The 21,432-nt window shown below is 53.1% G+C and overlaps 7 protein-coding genes across 7 annotated transcripts; 3 read left to right on the top strand and 4 right to left on the bottom strand.

Annotated features, from left to right (window-relative positions):
- Nucleotides 1-881: 881 nt before the first annotated feature.
- On the top strand, nt 882-2,911 carry COCSADRAFT_354541 (uncharacterized protein; the record flags this gene model as incomplete). The annotated part of the gene is made up of 4 exons (XM_007700360.1): nt 882-1,646; nt 1,710-2,029; nt 2,092-2,305; nt 2,363-2,911. The coding sequence occupies exons 1-4, from the start codon at nt 1,371-1,373 to the stop codon at nt 2,909-2,911; spliced, it is 1,359 nt and encodes a 452-aa protein (XP_007698550.1). The 5' UTR covers nt 882-1,370.
- A 1,162-nt stretch (nt 2,912-4,073) lies between these two features.
- COCSADRAFT_35445 (uncharacterized protein) lies at nt 4,074-6,615 on the bottom strand. Its single transcript, XM_007700122.1, has 6 exons — nt 6,490-6,615; nt 6,355-6,434; nt 6,231-6,263; nt 5,428-5,772; nt 4,531-5,373; nt 4,074-4,476 (listed from the first exon to the last, which is right to left on the bottom strand). The coding sequence occupies exons 1-6, from the start codon at nt 6,549-6,551 to the stop codon at nt 4,247-4,249; spliced, it is 1,593 nt and encodes a 530-aa protein (XP_007698312.1). The 5' UTR covers nt 6,552-6,615; the 3' UTR covers nt 4,074-4,246.
- Nucleotides 6,616-6,812: 197 nt separating this feature from the next.
- On the bottom strand, nt 6,813-7,788 carry COCSADRAFT_114084 (uncharacterized protein). The gene is made up of 4 exons (XM_007700359.1): nt 7,643-7,788; nt 7,553-7,574; nt 7,200-7,499; nt 6,813-7,149 (listed from the first exon to the last, which is right to left on the bottom strand). The coding sequence occupies exons 1-4, from the start codon at nt 7,718-7,720 to the stop codon at nt 7,121-7,123; spliced, it is 429 nt and encodes a 142-aa protein (XP_007698549.1). The 5' UTR covers nt 7,721-7,788; the 3' UTR covers nt 6,813-7,120.
- Nucleotides 7,789-8,112: 324 nt separating this feature from the next.
- COCSADRAFT_114081 (uncharacterized protein) lies at nt 8,113-12,057 on the bottom strand. The gene is made up of 3 exons (XM_007700358.1): nt 11,850-12,057; nt 9,196-11,796; nt 8,113-9,147 (listed from the first exon to the last, which is right to left on the bottom strand). Exons 1-3 carry the CDS (start codon nt 11,885-11,887, stop codon nt 8,538-8,540), a joined length of 3,249 nt encoding a protein of 1,082 aa, XP_007698548.1. The 5' UTR covers nt 11,888-12,057; the 3' UTR covers nt 8,113-8,537.
- Nucleotides 12,058-12,899: 842 nt separating this feature from the next.
- On the top strand, nt 12,900-13,346 carry COCSADRAFT_25032 (uncharacterized protein; the record flags this gene model as incomplete). The annotated part of the gene is made up of 3 exons (XM_007700062.1): nt 12,900-13,078; nt 13,153-13,213; nt 13,284-13,346. 3 exons carry the CDS (start codon nt 12,900-12,902, stop codon nt 13,344-13,346), a joined length of 303 nt encoding a protein of 100 aa, XP_007698252.1.
- Nucleotides 13,347-14,906: 1,560 nt separating this feature from the next.
- On the top strand, nt 14,907-17,020 carry COCSADRAFT_169871 (uncharacterized protein; the record flags this gene model as incomplete). The annotated part of the gene is made up of 3 exons (XM_007700357.1): nt 14,907-15,419; nt 15,474-16,473; nt 16,524-17,020. The coding sequence occupies 3 exons, from the start codon at nt 14,907-14,909 to the stop codon at nt 17,018-17,020; spliced, it is 2,010 nt and encodes a 669-aa protein (XP_007698547.1).
- Nucleotides 17,021-18,970: 1,950 nt separating this feature from the next.
- On the bottom strand, nt 18,971-20,441 carry COCSADRAFT_304940 (uncharacterized protein). Its single transcript, XM_007700356.1, has 4 exons — nt 20,296-20,441; nt 20,112-20,184; nt 19,575-20,063; nt 18,971-19,519 (listed from the first exon to the last, which is right to left on the bottom strand). Exons 1-4 carry the CDS (start codon nt 20,305-20,307, stop codon nt 19,032-19,034), a joined length of 1,062 nt encoding a protein of 353 aa, XP_007698546.1. The 5' UTR covers nt 20,308-20,441; the 3' UTR covers nt 18,971-19,031.
- Nucleotides 20,442-21,432: the final 991 nt, after the last annotated feature.

Below are 21,432 nucleotides of genomic sequence, written 5' to 3'. Positions count from 1 at the left end.
GCTTGTCATAGACAGGGTTGACATTGAATGAGCTATATCGTACCCCGGACTCTGTGGAGACCTGAGTCTGGAGTGCACCTACTTTTATTGTAACTAAAGCAAAAGTTAGGATGTGCTAGCAGCATCCGATGGCCCGTGTTTCAATACTCCTGCCAAGTACGCTGTCCCACAGATTTTTACCCCAATGCTAGTGACTGTCAAGTCCAGACATCCAATCGAACACCCACAGCCGGAGCGGGAGGCCAAAGACGGCATCGTGCCGCTCCGCCTACTCGACGGACTTACTTTACATAGCCTACCTCGAGTCACTAACCAAAAGCCATGCTGAAATCTAACCCACGTGCCTGCTCTTCGTAGTCCGAAGTCTTGTTAGGCCTTGAGTATGGCTTAAGCCCTCAGGATTCCTTGGCATGCTAAAACGCGGAGAGAAACGCGGAGGCTCCGCGCATGCATGAACAACCGTGTGTGCGGACCGAGCCCGGCGGGAACTTTCTGGACTACAAGCGAACGGAACCCCCACGGATTATTCCCCGACTCACTTGACGTATCAACTTGCCTCCATTTGATGCAGAAAAACCGTGCTGTCTGTGCTAAATAGTAAATATAGCACTCTTGGAAGTTCATGCTTACGTACCATCTTGGCAGCCGTTTTAATCGCCTACGTACGTTGAAACGGTTCTTCTTCGCTAAATGCATACTCGACCACCATTACTATATCGAGCAAGATCGGCACCGCGCACATGGCCGTGGCCTGAGACTATCGTACACTAACACAGATGCAGCCTCATGCCGTCGATGTCTCGGAGTACTTTCTCGTTTGTCGTCAGGGCCTTGGTATATTGACCTGCGAAACCGCCACTGACATAAGACTTTGCATTCGAGCCTCGTGGCCCGCTCCCTTGGCTCAACCTTGGCAGTGCGGACCACAGACCGTCCGCTGACTACTAGAATGCCCCAGGAATAGCTGTTCTGGGGGCCATTCAGCTATATTCAAGGATTCATTGCGATTAGGGGTGTCCGGTGAAGACCTGGTGGATCCATCACGTGAGTTCTCTGTAAAAGGTTATACTCGCATACACGGCGGCCGGGTTCCTGCAGAGACAAGCCCATACTATTGAAAAAAGGAAGAAATTTCGGTGAATAGTAGAATCGAGCATAGCTTCTGGGCAACGACTCCACGGGGTGGTGTTGAGGCAATACTGAGCACTACTTGGCATGTACTCGACTCCTTTCTGTGAAGGAATCCTACGTTCAAGTGTCGATTTTGGCAACTGTTGGGATGAGAGATGAAATATAAAAGGGACACGAAATGACCAGTATTGAAACCATCAGCAAAGTCAAGGCTTCAAAGTTCCACAGCAGACTTCGCAATGGCGCCCAACAATCTTTTCTACACGTTGTTTCTCTACATCCCTCTTCTTCTGTTCATTCGCAATGTCTTCGCACAAGACGCTCCATTGTTCGTTCAGGGAGGCTTCGAAGATGCAACTGCTACCGATGACACCTACAATTCAGGAGGAACCATCACTGTGAATGGCTTCAATATCCAAGTCCCCAAGAACCTTCAAGTCCAATTCCCCGCCGCATGGGTCCCTTGGAAGGACTTTACAGCAGACAAGCAGTCCATGTTGGGCTATGAGATCAACGTATGCTACGCTTGAATTTGAACTCATGCCCCCCCCCCCCCCCATAGCTAACCTCGAGAACAGGTGATTGGAAACTTCATCAATGGCAAGCCAATTGCAGCCCAAGTCATTGCCTACGAGTTCTTCGAGGGACTCAGCAGTGGATTCATCGAGTCTTTGAACTTTGCTGAGGGAACCATGAAGATTGCCTCGGGTCCCACTGTTCGCATCAGTGACCCCAATGCCGTCTTCTCCGTTGGCTACACCCAAGCACCTTTCTTTACCGCTGATGATGAGAGCCCGAGCATTTCTTCTTTCTCAGGCTTTCCCATGTGTATCCCAAGGAGCACATCTGACCCGCTTTGTCCATCTACCAACCGCCCCTTCCAGGGCTCCGGTACATTGTAAGTCCCATGCACAGGCATCGCGTGATGCAGCGTTTGGAGGGATGCTTATCAGTGCACAGTTCTGTCCCAGACCCACTTTCCATGGCACCCTTCCTCGTCGGCGACTTTGTCACGTTCTCAGGTATCCGACGTGGTAACGAGGTCATTGCCTACAGCATCGTCGCCCAGAATGTTATGATCACCACGCTGGGCGATCTTGTATACCTACGCATGGAGCTCGGTCTCCTCGGAATTGACAACATCAGCCCCAACACTGAGCTCGCAGAGTCTCGCGTAAGTCCCAATATCCTTCGCAAAGGGTCGTTTTCCTGCGCTAACAAGCGATTGTAGTTCATCGGATTCGCATCCAACCCACGAACCACAGTAGCCCTCTACGCAATGGACACTGACCCTTGCACCGGCAAAGTCACAGACCGCATCATCGCAACCATGGGTCTCCGCGGCGGCCGCAACGAGCAAAACAAATTCGAGTACCGATCTGATATTCTAGGCGGCTACGCACGAGAATACCGGGTTGTCGCGGAAATCAACGGTGTGCCCAAGACACGCACGACCAAGAACGGACTTCTGGCCGGCACATACGTTCAGCCCATCAACGTCTGGGTCCACGGCGAGCAAGTCATTCCGGGAACGGCTCCGCCAGCCAATGACTTTAGCCAGATGCCTTGGTTGACTAACGGCATTGGCGTTGACGAGAACGGCAATCTGTGGGGTCCTCTGGATCCTTTCCCTCAAACTGGTGTTTTCATTGATCCTCCTCAGTGCGGGCCTGTGAGCCAGTTGATGTTTGAAGGTGATAACTTGAACACTACTTGGGCTCCTTCTGGTAAGTCTGTTCCACCCCTACCCTTTGTAACTTGTACACGACAACATTGCTAACGGTCTTGTTTCTTGTAGCGGAACTGTTGAATGCAACGGCACCTGCTGATACCGTGGCTCCTCCGAGCAACGTCACTGCCAGGGGTGTGGCCGCTAGCGAGATTGTCCCTGCTCGCACGAAGCGCGGGGTCCCAAACGTTCGCTGGCTCTCGAGAGCTCGCTTGGAGAGTGAGACTATTCCTCAAGGCGACACGGTGATTGCCAAGGTAGACTGAAGAGATGACATGGCACTTGGAGGATAGTACGGGTTGATCAGATGAGTTTCTAAGATTGCTCGATAAGTGGACAGTAGCTAGAGCTGTGATAATTCAAATCTGTTGGTGCCTTCATCTGCGAATTCAGTACTTTGTAATCAATTACACACTATTTAACCCCCTAGTTTGAAGCATTCGTAAATATTCCATGTCGTTGTTTGTGTGTGATTCCCTTTTTTGTACACCAGTCCAAAATTCGGCTTTGGTGAAGCTCCTTCGCAGTCTTTACCGACTAAGCACAGATCCTAGGGAATCCCAGCCAAAGCCCGCTTCATCAGATATAGGCAATGCAGTAAGTATATTTTTGGTACCAGTCGTCTAGTTTCTAAGGCTCAGGTGTAATATCCGAGTCTAGAGATCTGAACATTGTGCTGAACATATCCTTCATTGAGTGATCATACAATCCACTCTTGCCTACCATCCTATATTCGAGAGGAATACAACCACAGTAGGAATCCACAACGCACCCAAACCGTGGTGACGAAAAATGACCAGCTTGTCAATCACCGAGCATGAACCAAAAGTATTGCGCAATACCATATCCCAATGCTCGGCGTCAGTGAAGGCCTTGAGGACTGCGGCTAAGAAGATGGAGACCACATCAAACATGCTCACTCAGAATACATGTGTGTCTCTTTTCCCTCTTGGCTCACAAAATTGCAATCATTGGCCATGTCCTCTGGTATAGCGCCAGTGCAAAAACATCAAGAGAAACAAGTAGGCAAACAGGTACAATGTGTAATGATGATGGTAGTAAAGTCAGCGGAGGCTGACTTCAGTATATGGTACTAAACTGAGGTGCTATGCCTCCATCAGATATGGGCTCAACGCTATGATGTCCTTTTCACGTCCGACTGAACGATGATGAGTTTACACAGATTGCTGAGCAAGTTTGGGATTTAATAGTAGTGGATGCAAAAGAGTGATGTATTTTTAATTTGCTCCATGTTTTCCTACTCGCCCCTCTCATGTCCATGTCCCTTGACAATTCAACACTTCACTCCCCAGCTTCTTGCTTCTCACCTAATTTCTCTTCAGCGAAACCCTAGCGCTTTCGTTTGCAACACTTGCTTCTTCGGCCTTAAAAGAACGTTCCCTTGTGGCCTGCCTGGATAGTGCTGTCCTCCAGTACAGCATCAGAGTCGTGGTTATCAAACGCACCGGGTCGATCGAAAGATCGGGGAATAGGTCGGTCAAAGGCATCAAAGCGACGGCCCTGAACCCTAGCTTTTGCCCAAAGGAAGCTAATGCGAAGAGCACAAGCGCCAAAAGCCCAGAGAAGGCCACCAACCGGCGCGGCTACGAAAGCACCTGTGCTTTGATTAGCAAATAATCATAGTTTCAAAGGAATTAGCATCAGCTTACCAAAGGCGCTCCAGTCGTTTGCATACAATCCACCTTCAAGCAAGAGCAGTTTACTAGCGAGCGTGGCATCGCCATCATAGTACACAAGTCCAAACAAGAAAATTGTAAAGATACCGCCCAGTCCACCAACTACAAAGTCGAATCCCCGATACCAGTAGAACCTCTCACTCAGACCAATGACCAGGCAAGGAACAACCGCTGCGCTGACCAAATCGCTGATCAAGAAGATCTGCAAGATATCCGGGCTGCGCAGTGCAACGACAACGACGGGGAAAATGAGCGCCACAACAAAAGCGCGAATGACCCAGATATTGAGCTTATTGCGGAAGAAGTCGTTGCTTCCTGTGCTAATCATGGCGGACTGGAAAGAATCAAACGCAGCGGTAGATAGCGAGATGGTCATGACAAGGACCACACCTACAACCCAAGCGGGTAGTTTCTCGAGGAGAAGGAAGAAAGCAAGCGAGCCGTTGGCTTCGTCGCCAATGGTGTAGGCACCAGACCAGGCAGCAAGCATACCGCCGACACCGAGCAACGTAAGAATGATAAGTATGCCCATGCTGGCAAGTGAGACTCCAATCCACAGGTCCTTGTCCGTACGGGAAGCAAATGTGCGCATCCAGAATCCAGAGAGGAAAAAGTCATTGGTAAGAATAGCGACGGGGAGAATGTAGATGAGTTGCCATCCCAACAAGCTGGGCTTGAGATAGCCGGACTGATCAATCAACGAGCGGTCAATATCGGTTTCTACGCCAACAGCAATCACTCCCAGGATGATGAGGCCAATGACCATAGCACCCTGGATGTTATCGGTGACGAAAGAGACTTTGAAGCCACCAAGTGCTGTCATCGTTGGTCAGCCTCGCCCCTCTCATCTCAATAACACGGTAATCTTACAAGTATAGATGGTAGTAATGGCGCACTCGACAATGACAACTGGAAGCCCGTTTAACCCAGTCAGGAGAGTGACAATCTGCTGCAATGCCGAAAGCTCAGCGACCATGTATAGAAACATGGTGATGAGTGTGCAAAGACTGAGAAAAATGCCGGCAACAGCTCCATACCGCTGTCTGGTCCATTCGGTTAAGACAAAGCCTTCTGGACATTTGCGCCTGATAATGGGACCCAGCGCACCAAAGACTAGAAGCGGCAGAGATGAAGACAGCGCATATATCAGTAGACCCTGTATACCAGCAATAGTGGCAATTTGAGGGTATGTGAACAAGATACCCGATCCGAGAGCTATGAGTTACGGAAGCCTAGGTCAGCTTTATGCATCAGCCAACAAGGGGGGAGATTGTGTAGGGGGAGTAGCGGCAGCACGTTCCTCACGCAAGTATTATCTTGATCGAGTTCTTACGGTACTTCTCAGCTTTCCCTTGGCTGGAGTCAACACATCCTAGATACGGGTATCTTTGATGCAACAACCCCAGCCTCGGTTCCGCGCCCGCAGTGTAGCCGCACAAAAGTCAGACCTCATACTACTGCGCAACAAGTAATGGCTCTTGGACACAGCAGGCATGAGATCAGGCTTCTGTGAGAGATCTCAATACGAACCTGGAGGATTTCAAGTTTTCTTCGTGCGAAAACACACGCTCCAACGACGTCACCATACTACCATTGGAGAGCCGTCGTGATGGTGAATACCGATACTGCCGCTGCTCTTCATGTGCAAAGCACAGGTGCACGAGTGCACTCACCCGATGCGATGAAATTGAAAGCGAGCGGAATGCCTACATGACTGTTAGCTGGTTTCTTGCAATGAAAAGTAGCGGGGTTTGCTTCGCGCGGTTGCGCAGAGTTGGGGAAGACGCATGCTCTGACCCTTTTGTGTGCGGTTGCTAGACAGCCACTCGGTCTTAGACTGGTGTCGCAACCGCCATGCGATGAAGCATCCCAAGACCCTGGTTTGTGGAATTAGCATGATTTGCACCCGCGAGGGCCGTTACCTGTACTCACAAAAAAGCGCCTAGAGTAAGGTAGATGATGGCGTTGGACGCCGGCTGCGATGGCATACCCATGACGGAAAACGGTCACTATGCGAAACGGCGATTAAAGTCAAAGATGGATAGATTGAAGATGCAGAGCGACGGGGTTAGGAGCACGCAAGACCGAGGTAGTTTGCGCCAAAAACTTTGCTATGACTAAATCCCGCACCTTTCTTGTTGCATCGCTAGCGCTGCGCGGAGAAATTGACGGCTGCTGTCAGTTTCCTTTGCAATTAGTTATGGCCGGCTCTCTCCGCGCCCACAGACGTGGGGGGCTCATGGGGTGATGGGCAAGTGCGCATAGAGCATGTATTAGGGCTATTTGAAGTCAATACGAGGTACACAAGGTAAGAATCATCATCTGCGCAAAGACAGCAAACGAGCCTGTCACATTCTCTGATTACTTGTCATATTCTCCCATTGCTTAAAATCGAGTAAGAAACAGTTTCCCAAACGCCTCGTCGCTCCGTAACGCAGAAAATGCGGCAAACCAAAATGAGGACATTATCCATTACTGCTCCAGATTGCCCGTTTGAATTTGTCTGTAGTAAAACATGATATTTTTCGACGATTACTGGCCAGCAAGCCCTGCTCAGACTCGTCTACCACGCATGCCTGTCCCAGTTTGGGTCTGCCAGGTGTCAGTTGCCGCCCTTATCACACATGTGCTGTCGAACTCACCCTGCACAAATGCCGCAAGCACCTTGCTGCCAGTCTGCAATAGCGGATGGCCAACTACTATTTGCAGAAACCGTTGGAGTCCCTCTCGTCGGTGCTCAATCACGTCGTCCGAGAAGCGATTGGTAAGGACCTTGCCTGGCAGGGGTGGTATGGTGACGCGCGCCGACTCTCGTTCAAGAATATCACGGAAGGCTTCAAATTCGCTGTATCGGCGGCGGACCGTCGACGACTTGAGCTTGAAGGCGGGAATGTTGGTGCGCATTACAATTTCGTAGGTTGTGTACATGCCACGGCCGACTCCTAAATTCCTGTCAGCATACACACTCTTACAATATCTACGCGCCTCGACTTACCGTGCGTCATGGGATTCCTAACCTGTGCACGCGACAAATGTGAGCGAGGCTGCAGTCACACAAGGGTATGGAAGCTCCAGATCAGCCTACCTCAATCTCCAGGAAGTTTTCGGGAGGGCCGTACAGCTCCTCAAAGCTCTGCGATCGCGCGTCGGGTAGCGACTGCATCTTGGGCGTAGATGTGGATGTGAATGTGGAATCAGGACGAAGGTTGGTTGCGCAAGAGCTGGAGATCGATGGCGGGGCTATCGCGAACTAATGGCCCGGCGCACTGGTTGCTCTTGGTCTGGCGAGCTGTTGGCAATGCACGTGCATGCAACCGCCCTGCATGAACACCAGCCAAACCTGCCACATAGGTGATGCAATCCAAGTCATCTCCGGTGGCTTGCGTAGCCAGATTGGGTTCATATTCACTCTGCTCGTTGTTGTGGAACTTGCTACAAGTGTGGTAGTTGTTCTTGTTTGTACATGCAATCCTATTATAACAAACCATTTCTACAAACTATTACTATGTAAGTCCATCAGTCGTTGACGCCATTTTCCGTATGACAAATAATAAACCCTGAAACAACCTTTGCTCGATTACGGATTTCGTAGTACAGCAGTCTAGAAGAGCACCCAAAAGGAAGTGACATGTAATAATACACTGGCAACATGATGTGACATCATCTGATCTCTAATTGCTATTCTTTGTCACAACATGCTTGCCATGAACCCCGACCATGCCAGCGAGGTCTCACGACGATAGCACTAAACAGGCCGGGCAGAGACAAAGGTGGAAAATCTTGAGGAAAAAGTGCAAATGCATTGAAAGACCAAACAAAACAAAACTACATACTGTGGGCGCATGTTCGTGACCGCTCACTCTAAGAAGCACAAACTCCCGGTCCATGCCATGATATCCGTCCTGTACCCGCTTTTGACCAGTCGTCAATCATAACGAGCGTAGAAACAAAACGAACGCCTAGCTTTTTCCCATCCTCCTCTACTGGCGATCCCTCAAGTGACGAGGTACGTACTTACCAGTGGATGCGGCTGGAGCCTGAGCAGCAGGCCTCGACTCACGCTCACCTTCGCCCTCACGAGCTGGCGCATCGCGGCGAGCACCAGGGGGAACGTAGCCACCAGTCGTAGCAGGAGAGGCCTTCCTGTCTCCCCATCGGTCTCCACCGCGCGAAGCTTCAAATCGGCCGCTGCCACCGGCATTGCCACTACCACCACCACTACCGCTACCGCTTGCCTCACGCTCGCGCCATCCGCCGCCTGGAGCACCACCTTGACGCATCGCTGGTGGGACATATCCACCCCTCTTGGGCGCTTCCGCCTCAGGGACGGGGGAAGTGGCTGCAGGTGCGGGGGATGTGCTGGCAGCAGGAGGTGCTTGACCAGCGGCCTTCATGGCCTCACGTTCACGCCAGCTGGGCTTGCCACCAGGAAGTTGAATCTTTGGTGGACCACTGGAAGAAGGAGTGTCGGGAGCCGGCTCGCGAGAAAAGGTCCGGCCAGAACCAGCGCCAGCGCCAGCGGCAGCTCTTCGCTTTGCCATGGCCTCTTCCTCACGCTGTGCCTGAAGGCGAGCCTTCTCAGCAAGAGCACTGCCATATGTTAGTGTGTGAATGGGAAAAGGACATGGTAATACTGACTTTCGCTCTTCATCTCTCTTCGCCTTCTCTTCGGCCAACCGTGCGCGCTTCTCCTCATCAGCCTTGGCCTTGGCCTCAGCTTCAGCCCTCTCGCGCTCCTCTTCTTCGCGCTGGCGGCGCTCAGCCTCTTCGCGCTCCCTCTTCTCCCGAGCAATGCGTTCCTTGACCTCCTTGACACGTGCGGCCTTCTTGCTTTCAAGCTCCTTCTGCGCAATCTTCTGGCGCTTTTCAAACTCGGCCTTGCGCTGCTGCTTGACAGTGGAAACGAATTGCTGGTAAGGGGTTACCAATCTTGACAGACGGTGCTTGAGCGCAACGTCTTCCTTGTGCTTTTCTTCGGCCTCCTTAAGCTCTTCGGCCTTTGCCTTCTCGTAAGCTGCGAGATCCGCCTCTTGTTGTTTCTCGTAATCAGTCTTGAGGTGCTTGATCTCCTCCTTACGGTAGGCGCGCTCCAAGTGATCAATACGCTTGCCGGCAATGCGGAGCTGTTCACCAAGCTGGTTCTTTTCCCTCTCGAGAGCCTGTAGCTTAAGTATACGGATCCTCTGGGAATCGAGGTCATCGAGATCTTCTGGAAGCTCAATGTCAACCTTTGTAGTAGCCTTGAGTTCCTTGATCTGCTTCTCCATTTCCTCACGTTGAATGCGCTTCTGCTCAGCCTTGATTCGCTGCTCAGCACGCTGCTTCTGCTCCTCGGCAAGACGGCGAGCTTCCTCATCCTTGAGCTGTTGCTGGCGAATGAGCCTCTTGGTTTGCTCTTCGTTCTCCTTGGCTTGCTGGGCCTTGAGTGCAGCTTCCTTCTTTTGTGAGATGATGTCACGACGGCTGAGGATCTCTTGGTGTTCCTTCTCAGCGCCCTCCTTTGCGCGTGCAAGCGCAGCCTCCTTTGCGCGCAGACGGTCTCCGTTGAATGAAGGGTCAACATATTGGCAGGTCACGAACAGGGATTTGGCAAGACGGGTAAGCTGAGAGCGCACAATCTCAGCAGGGGTGCTCTGCAGACGCTGCACGGAGCGAGATTCCGTCTCGGCTGATCCCGCACCAGAACCAGGGTGCATGGCCTTTGCTGACGAGAAGACATCGGAATCAAAAGTGAGGACCCCGGTAGCGTGGTCAGTGCGGATGGCAAGATCGCCCTTCTTGCAGCCGTTCATGATGAACTTTTCAATGGTACCAGCACTGACATGGAAGGGCTCAGGGAACTGGGCGAGGCCAAGCACAAACTTGATCTCGACAGAGTCGTATACTTGAGACAACTGCTGGAAGAGACGGGTGAGGATGACCTGCTGGAGCGGACCAACATACTTTTGCATGCCCTCGTCAGCACCGATCTGAGATAGAATCGGCGAGATCTTCTTGCAAATGGAGAGAGGGTGGAAGTCGACCTCGAGGATGTTGTAGAGATCGCGGATCTCGGGACGCGCGCGCTTGAGCAGACCCTTGCTGAGAGCGTCCTTGAACAAGATGGCACGAGTAGGAGCCTGCGACATGCCGAGCAAGTTGGTAAGACGCGAGTTCTTGTTCTTCCTAGCCTCATCTACGTCAACAAGAGCACCGCGGGAGCGAGAGGTACTGATGACAGGAATGGCAAGGGCTGACAGCAAGACAAACGAGGCGGCCTTGGTCATGTCAGCTTCTGTGACGGCCGGGTTGTCCTTCTTGGGGCTCTGTCCAGAGGCAACGGCGGCTGCGGACTGGCGGAGGAGGTTGTAGTAGCGGCTGTATGCAGCAGCGTGGAACAGGTAGTTCTCGCTGACGAGGAAGATGCGGGTCAGCTTCTCAAAGTAGTTGGCCATCATGATGTTCTTGGCTGGTCGCTTGCTCAAGCTGAGGAGCGTGTGGATGTCCTCGACGCTGCGGAAAGCCTCTTGCCAAAGCTCAAGCTCGACAGCCACATTGAGTTGCTGGAAGCGGGTGTCGAGGTGGCGCTGTAGAGTGTCGGGGTCGGACAGGTTGATGGCGTGCATCTGCGAGGAGAACTTTGCGGCATTCTGGAGATGGTTGCGGAGCAGTTCGCAGAGACGGCGGAACTCGGTCTTGCGGGCATACTTGGAGCAGAACTGGAAGGCCTGGTGGGCGGTCGACTGGTACATAAGCTCCAGACGGGCATTGTTCTTGAAGATGTCGAGGACAGTGCGGTATGTCTCCCACAGGAACTTGAGCCATGGTGTGACAATGGCACGATCGGTGCGGTCGCGCGACTGCTCGCCGGAGACGGTGGATAGGAGGATGGACTCGGGCGTCTCGGTGGCCTCGAGATCGTCGACGTTCTTGTCATCAGAGGGCTCGAGCGAGGACTGGACCTCGTCGGCCTTTGCCTGGGCCTCTGTGACTTTTTGCTCAGCAAGCTCAATGAAGCGCTTGAAGACGGTCTCGATTGTGCCGACGTTTGTGTTCTGGGCCGTATTCTTGTACTGGTACAGGCCGTCCTTTGCGAGTTTGCCCTTGCGCAGATCGACGCAGAGCTCGACGAAGAGGATCATGACGGGCTCGAGCGAGGTGATGGGGCTGTTGCGGGTGCGCTTCGAGGTGACATGTTCGTGGAGCAGCTGGAGGGCAGCCTGGTGCTGGTCGACGCCGATGAGTTCCTGGGCTCGTTTACTGCGTGGTATTAGCTGGGGCAGCCTCTGCAGCGAGTCTGAGGCGGGGCGCACAGAGTGTTCTCCGGCTTGGAGTGGGGTGGAGGCGCCATGCTGGGCAGGTCGATGTCACAGATCCCAGGGCAACGGGCTGTATGGGCTTTTCAGCAAGCAGGCGACGCAGCCGGGAGCGTTGGAGGTTGGGATGGCGGTGCGGGTCTCACAGGCTGTGATGCAAAGTCACCGCTTGCAAAATGGTTGTGGTAGGCTGAGGTAAGCGAGCACCCGCCAGTGATGTGCCGGCACCTCAGCAGGGCCGTCGTCCCCGCACATGCAAGGCGACGCCGCTCAGCGAACGGCTCCAGGCGGCCCTGGCATGTCTAGGGACTCTACAACACAGACGCGGGGAGCGAGCCCCTTGAACGCAGCCGGCGGACGAGCCATGCGTAGTGCACTGCATGGGACGGGCGCGATGCAGCGGGTGTTGTTGTTGTTGTTTGTTGTTTGGTGGGAGGAGTAGATAATACATGCTAGTCCAAATTGTTAGTAGTAGCAGGACGACTACTAATTAGTGGCGGTGCAGGCAGACAGGCGGGCAAGCGAGTGCGAGGCGTCCGAATCGGCGAGGCGGGACAATGCACCAAGCCAAGCAGCAAGGGCGGGCAGGCAGGCAGGCAGGCTCTAGCCCCGTACTCAAACCTAATATGGCGCTATGCCGCAACCGAACAGCGCCCGACGAACAGGCCCATCAAGGGGATGGCCGGCCCATCTTCCAACCACCTCTCCTGGCATCCCGTGCTTCACCTGTCGCCCATCTCTGCACCCTCTTCGTCAACCCTCGACACCGCAGTCGCCGTTGCAGTCGCCGTCGCAGCATCCACAGCATCCACATTGCGCTGATATCTGGCGGCAGGCTCACACCCGGCTGGCCGTCCTCGCTCCTTACCCCCTCTCTTTGTTGCTGTCTCCTGTCTACGCCGTATACGACGACGCCGCACCATCACTCATCGCCATAATATCCACCCGCCACCATCATCACCACCACCACCACAACAACAACAATCAAAACACCAACGACATCCATCTCTCTTTCCCTTTACAGCTTAATATTCACGCACGCGCGCCATGCCCGCCATGCCAACCATGATGGTCGCCGCACCCTACGAGATACGGACGGGCGGCGACGGCAAGACCAAGAAGCAGAGCATGGCCGAGCTCAAGCTGCGACGTCTCACCGAGCTCAATCAGCGCCTGCGAGAAGACCTGGAACGACGCAGGATACCCGTGTCCGAGGCTGCACTAGAGTAGGTCCATGGACGGACAAACCGTCGCGACATTCCATATACACACATGGCAGCAGCTAACAAAGGCGTCGCAGTCTGATTGCCTTCACGGACAAGGAGCCCAAGGACTGGATGGTGCCATCACGATGGGGAACGGTAAGTGGACGCGCACCCTGCGCTTCGTATTGGACTTTTTTGTCGCAGCCATGCTGATGTGTGTACACAGATCGACAAGCGCGATGATCCCTACGCGCCACAGCAGAGCAACGGCTGCTGTGCCGTAATGTAAACAACGATCGAGATGCAGATGGTCATGTCCATTAACGGCGTTTCTGCGGGGTCGGTTTCTACGGCACAGTGTTTTGTTTTCCCATGTTCCGGACAAAGGTCGATAATACCCCTAAAAGACGCAACTTGTTTGCGCAGTTAGTCGTGGGAAGCGGGATAGTCGGACGGGTCTCTCATGTTCATTTCACCCCAATGTGTACATTAAACTCTGATGCGGAGCGAGCCGCTGGCTGCCAGCTGGAGCGTGCAGCGCAGCGGACGGTCTCTTCCGTGTTCTTTTTTTTTCCAGTCGGTCATGCCGGCGTGCGTAGGGGGCTATCTTTTTATTTTTTATTTTTCTTCAATCACGAGATGAAAGCGCTCGCGTAATTACCCTTGGCCAGGTGTTTCGTCTAGTTTGTAACGAAATGCAATTGCAATTGCCCAATTGTTTGTCCACAGAACCGCATTGTTGCCAGTGTGCCGCGCCAGAGAGGCCCAAAGTGGCAGGTCCAATGGGGCGGTCATAGCCGAGGAGATTAACAAGGCGCGCCTGGCTCGACTAGTAGCTGCTTGCTTAAGCACACCATCAGCGCTGCAGTGAGCGCTGGGTACGGCGCGCCCCGGTCCCAGCATGCAAAAGACAAGCAATTGTACGTGGTTGGATATGCGGGAAAGAAAAAAAGGCGCACGTGCATGTTCCAGCACCAACTGCGCCGTGATGATCCCGGTGCGTACACAGTTGCAGTAGACACCCGTGATTTTCTGGGGGAGCGGCCAGACGATTGAAGGAAGGAAAAGAGGCGCACAGAGCGCCCATACAGTGGGCGTGGAGGAGAATGACAGCGGGGGGCGGCCCTATTGGTCGAGTAATGCCGCACGTTGCAGTCAGCAGCGCACTGTAAATGGCCCACGAGCGGTGCAAGCAGCAGCAGTCTTGTTCATGTGTGTGTGTATTGCCCTCTGCAATCTGGAATGTTATTGACATGGCCGTCTTGCATCTATAATTATCGGTGCATGATCTGGCAGCTGCATTCCCGCCGGCGGCCAGAGCGAGTCATTTGTGGCAGCCATCTGCACACCCTCTCCCTCTCCCTCACTCTCACCACCGGTGTGCGTACATTCACTGCTGCCGCACCCTCGCCGGCGGCACATGGTGACGACTATAGGCTGAAGGGGCCGACCCAGATTCTGGCTGCCCGCCTGCAGTAGCTGGTCATGACCCGCACCCAAGTCCCAAGTCAACATGCGCGGACGGCATATGCCCCCCATTCTTATCAAATTCCCGTGGGGGCCCTCATCCACCCGGCCTCTTCTCGTGCAGCCTTTCCAGCTTTGACAGGTAGGCCGATTTTCTGTCGCTGTTCCTGAACTTGCTCCTGTTCCTGACCTGGACTTGTGCTATCTGCGCTTGCGCCTGCGCTTGCGAAAGAAAGAGGTCGCCTCTCCGTCCTAGCTACTGGCGGGTGCCGACACATGTGAACAAGACGCAATCATCCCGGTCCCAATCCCACCACAGCCCCACCCACCTGTCTTCGCGACCGCCAAATTTCTCCCTTGTCTCTACTCCCACGGCGACGACATGAACAATTCGGCTGCGCAGTCCTGGACTGCTGCAGACCACTTCGCCATGGACACGTCCCAAGACAACTTTGCGGGTGCAGAGTTCATCGACTTTGACAATCTCGACCTCGACTTTAATATGGACGGGTACAATAGTCAGGGACCCGCCTCGACTGGGAGCCAACTCGCCGATCTAACCGATTCACTCAACGTCCACCACCTGCAAAACCAGTTTCCCCCACAACTCGCCCCAGATTATCACAATGGCCCAAACGGCGCCCAGAAATCCCACAATATCCCCCCTCATGGCCTCTCGCAGCAGCCTGCAAACAACTTCTTCGACTATGGCGTGCCCCAGCACACGGCCCAAGGCTACCCTCAGCCTCACGACCAACTCTACCACCCACATCAGGGTGTGCCCCCCACACCCAACAGCACAGAAATACATGGCGACCCCAACCGCTATCTCCAGCAAGTCGAGTCGCAGCAAGCCCTCTTCGACCAGAGGTACCACATGCGCAAAGATGATGCCGTATGTTTGGAATTGGAAAACCTACCTTGAGCCCCGGCCACTGACTCTATATAGACATTTACCCCCCTTGTATCGCCTGCAGTCACGCCCCATGACACGCGCTTCCAGATTCCGGAATTTGCCATGGCTGGCTCCTACTTCAGCCCTCTCACCTCGCCCGCATTGACTGCTCAGAGCCAGCAACATGCCCATCAACCACAGCAAAACACGGCTTCCGAGAGCTCTACAGGGCATTCGCCCATTGATCTTGACATGGACATGCTGGGTGATCCTGCAATTGTATCACAAGACCAGAGAAGAAGGAACACAAGAGCCGCAAATAGAAGAAGTGCACCGCGTGCCAGTGGCAACGCTCGTGTACGGCAGTCTCCCATTGTAAAACCCAACAGGCGGAAATCCAACGGCTCCTCGCTTATTCTACCAAAAGACGTCACTGACCTTGTGCAAAATGCGCGTTCCCAACATCCACTTTCCGCTGGTCTGGATGCGCCTCGCACGCGCGAAAGCTCAGAGACTGACTCCATCTCTCCTGAACCCATGCTCTCAGAAATGCGACCACCGCCCAAGCCTGGCTCTTCAACAGCTTCGCCTGCCGTCATGGCCCAACGCAGCAGCCAGAGCAGTACTCCAGCCACCCCGGCCTCTCTCATGCGCATACAGCCATCGCCTGATTTCAACGGTTCTGAGCAAGCACTGCCAATGCTAGAGGACCTCACTCTACCGGAGGCGTCTCTCGATAGGCCGAGCTTGTCAAGGTCAGACACGGCGATTCGGGACGATGACAGCGGTACGCCTCGCCTGTCTGCGCGAAAGACACCCAAACTGAACCCCTTGAGCACGCCTGGCGCAACCATGTCAAGCCGGCCCAGCCCCATGCTTGACGCCATGTCCACCCCCACAAGTCCAGCTTTCTCAATGACAAGCAGCAGGAGAGATGCAAAGCTAGCACGCAACCCCAAGAAGAGAAACAGCGTCAGCTCCCATCTTGTCAGCCCTGCATTGATGCCTAAAATTTCGCCCAGCATAAAACCTTTGCTACCAGACGGTGGCAGTGGTAAGTGAATTGCTAGCATTGATAGTAAACTCTAATCTGACATTGCCCAGGCACCACTGACAACACTCATGCTCTCCTGCTTGCATCCAAGTCAAACTATCAGAACATCCTCGATGGCACAACGGTCCCCGGTGTAGTCTACCCTACGTCCCTATCAACCAACCTTACTTCAAAACGCACCTCACACAAGATTGCGGAGCAAGGCCGTAGAAACCGTATCAACACAGCTCTGCAAGAAATGCAAGCTCTTCTTCCCTCGCCACGATTCGGTAACGTTTCCGACGCCAAGAGCCCGGAGACAAACGCACAAAACTCCAACAACTCAAAGGCAGCAAAGGTTGAAAGTGCAATCGAGTACATCAAGCAGCTGAAGCAGGAGGTGTCGGAGAGGGATGATCTGATTAGCAAAAAGGACAGTGAGATGGATGCGTTGAAGAAAGAGTTGGCTGCACTCAAAAGATGTCAATCCGAAGGCGCAGCACCGGAGACAACAACTCAACCAAAGACCGAAGCTTCATCAAGCCCGAACACTGAGAACGAACGATGATGAGATGTGCGATGATTTTAGGCTCGACTTTTACACCTGGTAATTACTCTATTTGGAAACACTCATGGCACAAGTCCGGTTTGGAATTCGTCCCGCCAGGATGTGATCGCCACTCAGCTCTGCTTTTTAGCGATAAGTGAGCATGTACGCGATACCGGTCCGTCTGACAGGTCAAACTTTTTCGGACCGGAGCCACCGTTACATACTGGTACAAGCTATACTACACGTGCAGTAGCCAATCAAGAGAACTGGATTTGGAAATGGAACTATCTTGGCAAGCAATGCCAGGATACACGATAATACACATATACCCAGCAACGCGCATATTTGCTTCAACATGTCTCCATTTATTGATGGATGCAGCAAAACACATGATAATTTTTTACCCACTGCCTTTTTATTTGATGATGAAAAAATTTGAGAGATGGAGAGAAGATTGGGCTAGTATCAAATCAGCCTCACACCTCATTTTTCATCCGCTACTACAAAAAGACATGATTATCCCGTAGACGAAAGAACATGGCGGACCTACCCTTGTTTATTTCTTCTTCCTTGCTGAGCATCGAAAGTTAAAGAGAGTAGTTGTACGCGCAAACCTTGATATCAATGCACACATAATTTACCTATCACTATTGCCTTTTCCGTATTTTTGTCTTCTGAACTAACTGAATTTGACTGTGGTGAATATTAGTATTATTCGTCTTTTGATTATGATTATTTTTTTAGAGAAAAAAACACTTAAATAATTGAATTGGATTGCAAAACGACATAGCACAATATCTACATGAAGTGAAAAGTTATAGTTAACAACTAGATTTGTTTAGTAGTTAGACATGCACCTAAATACACCAATCAATGATAACAACAACAACAATGATAACGCCGTGACATTAAATTAACACAACACCATAGCAACATGACAACATACAACCAATTAATCAATCAATCAAAACAACAACCAACCACACAATTAACAAATCAACCAAACATCACATTATTCACTCACTCTCACTGTGCACATGGTTCGGAACAAGCTTATAAGGAAAACATACATTTCTAAAGCAACGCAAACTAATAACAAAAACACGCAGCACCTTGCACACACCCATCCGTCCCCTTTCCCGTCTCCGAGCACAATGGTAGCAAGCTAGTCGTCTCTCTCCCTTCTTCCCCTTTCACTGCCGGAAGCTGTCTTCTCAATGAAGTACAGCCACTCCACACTCCTAGCCGCCCATCCATTGCGTCCCTTCGAGTCTGCCAGCCAAGCTTCACCCCCATACATTCTTCTTGTGATGCAATTTAACTTCGTCCCCTTGTTCAAGCTTTACCTCCCCACAAGCTGGCAGCCAAATCCGAAGGGGGGAAACTCAAGGAAAGTTTACTGAAAAAAAAACCATACAAAGGACAAGGGGGCAGGGGATAATTAATGCGGGGTGAAATCAAACAAAAACATGCGCAATCAGTCGGAGAGCTGCCCAGTGACGCAAAGCTTCGCAAGACGTTTCGCATAAACCATTGGCTCCAATTGGCCAAGGATCGTTGAAACATGTCGTCTGCGAGCTGAAGTACTGTGCCAATTTGAGATAACGTGTGGGTCAAGCTTCCAGAGATACGAGATAGTCGAACAGGACACCGTGACCATAGGTGTGAGACATCAACTGCCTCTCTCTAGGTCTGTATCAGATGCCTGCCGACTAAATCCCATGGACTGATCAATAAGCGACGCCGTCCAAAATGTTGCCAGGACGGCGGTGCCGCATTTCCCATTCGTTGTGCATGCGAAGCCAAATTCAGATAGGCGGACCCGCAAGAGTTGAGATGACGAATCGAAAGCCGCATCAAGAATCAGTAACCGGATGCATACTGGTCCCCGCCACGCTTATTGGCTGAACGAAGCTGCCTGAAAAAAAGAACAAGGTTAGTAAGGTCTGCATCTGACATCCCCCGCGCTAAGCGTTATCACACCAAACGCAAAGGAGAGGGTCCCTTACGAGGATCAGATATATCGAACTCACATTCCGGTGCCCTCCTGGCGTGCGTTGACCGGTCCGCGCTTGGTGCCAGCAGCGGTGCCGGCGTTTGCAGCAGCCGTAGTTGTGACGTGGCGTCCGCGACCCTTGTCGTCTTCATCGCCCTGGCCCTGGTTGGCAGCTTGGGCGATGGCTTGGGCGTTCTTCTGGTACTTGTAGACGGTCCAGTCAAAGACGTAGTCGTACTGGAAGCCCTCACGAACAAAGAGATCGCGGAAGATCTTGCGGAGGTACGAGTAGTCCGGCTTGTCATCAAAACGCAGAGAGCGGGTGTAGTTGAGGTAGATGGCAAACTCATTAGGGAAGCCACGGCACAGGACTTCGGTAGGGGTTGTCATCTTCTTCTCCATGATGCGGTCATATTTCTGCTTCTTGGTGGCCGCCTTAAGACCCTGCCAGGGAAGGGAGCCACGGCAGAAGTAGAGCATAACATAGCCAAGGGACTCCATGTCGTCACGGCGGGATTGTTCTACGAATGTTAGCTATGAGAAGCAAGACAGGTAGGGGTGAGGGGGTCTACGTACCGACACCCAAGTGAGTGTTGATACTGGCATAACGGGCGGTACCAGTCAAGTTCTTGTTCTCTCTGTAAGGAATGTGGAAGTGGGTCTTGGGGTCGCGGTACTTCTTGGCGAGACCAAAGTCGATGACATTGACCTGGTTGCCGCGCTTGCCAATGCCCATGAGGAAGTTGTCGGGCTTGATATCACGGTGGATGAACGACTTTGCGTGGATGTACTCGATGCGGGAGATGAGCTGGTCGGCAAGAAGCAGGACCGTCTTGAGAGAAAACTTGCGGTTGCAGAAGTTGAAGAGATCCTCGAGCGAAGGGCCGAGCAGATCCAAGACCATGGCGTTGTAGTCACACTCAGTTCCGAACCAGCGGACAAAAGGAATGCCTACGCCGCCAGCAAGCGACTTGTAGACACGGGCCTCATACTCAAGCTGGGGGTGCTTGGCCTTGACGCTCTCAAGCTTGATGGCGATCTCTTCGCCGGAGATGATGTTGGTACCTGTACATGTTAGCTCAGCTCAGCTGAGGGGGTGCGGCTGGTACACACCAAGGTAGATGTCACCGAAACTGCCACTACCAATTTTGCGGCCGATTCTGTACTTGTTGCCGACGCGGAGGTCCTACTGGGGGTCAGCCTGGTGCGTTGCAGAGATGCACTTGTCGGGCATGGTGATTATGGTGATGATCATGATGGCAACGACAAGAAGCAGTGGGGGTTGGGGGTAGCATACCATTGTCGTCATGGTGGGAGGAGGTTCAACCTTGAGGAGGTTGGCCCGGTGGTGAGGGTGAAGTGGTGGGTGGGCCGAGGGCGTTGACGATGGGACGTGGGTGTGTTTTGAGTATCAGCCTGTTGTGGAAGGACCGGTCAGTATGAGGCTTTTGCCTACAAAGGCGGTGAGTAAGCGGGGAGCGGGCAGCCGAGAAACGCTAGAGGATGCAGTCGAACGCGTCGATAAGGGGAGGGCGAGGACTAAAAGGCTGGCGGGTTTTGGGGGGGGGAAGCAGGTGATGAGGGTTGCGTGGGTTGTGTGGTGAGGGGATAGAGCACACAGGGTTGAGGGCGGTGCCGGGCTGGAGAGCTGGGCAGGGCAGGACTTACGATAGGGCGTGCAGTGAGCCCAACGGAAGACGACCGCGAGGCGGCTGTGTGGGAGAGGGTGAGGCTGTGTATGTGTGCAAGTCTGGGGGGTTGCAGGTGGGTGTGAGAGGGAGAGCAGGCGGTGGGATGCACAGGCGGCAGGTGCAGGCCAGAGAAGAGCAGAGAAGCCTGGCAGAACAAGCACACAGCAGCGGGAGGAGGTGCTGTGAAGACGCGGATGGAGAGGATGCAGAAGGCGCACCCGCCGCACCTGCTGGTCTGGCATCGGCTGCGGCTTGCGGCTGGGCGCACAATCACGTGGGGCGCTATGTGGCGACGTCTTCACTGCGGGTGCGGCGGCGGTGTATCAAGCGCCGTCTACCCATTCCCTACCCGACTCGCGCCCCATGGTGGCTACATCGCTACCCAAACCAGCTGCTTGCTTCTGCTCCTCGCTCGCCCACTGCCTCCCCCAGGGTGCCTCCATGCAGCTGGCACGCTGCGTTTCAAATGCCGCAAACTGATGCGAGCCATGTGCGATGGACAAACCCGTCTCCTCCTCCCACCCCCTTATGCGTCATGTCGGATCTAACCATGGCGCTATCATGATTTTCCCTACTCATCCCATGCAGCCGCCACCCCTTACTACGCAGATGTCGGGAAAAACACTCCCTGTCCGATGTTACTATTGAGTAGTACATATTCTAGAAGTTCGACGGCCCGACTGAGGCTCGCTCGCTTCCCACGGCTACAGGCCACCCAAGCTACCCATGGATGTCTACCCTCT

The sequence above is a fragment of the Bipolaris sorokiniana genome (genome assembly GCF_000338995.1).
Source record: "Bipolaris sorokiniana ND90Pr unplaced genomic scaffold COCSAscaffold_5, whole genome shotgun sequence".
Classification (NCBI taxonomy): Eukaryota; Fungi; Ascomycota; class Dothideomycetes; order Pleosporales; family Pleosporaceae; genus Bipolaris; species Bipolaris sorokiniana.
This window is presented reverse-complemented; position numbering and strand designations above follow the sequence as displayed.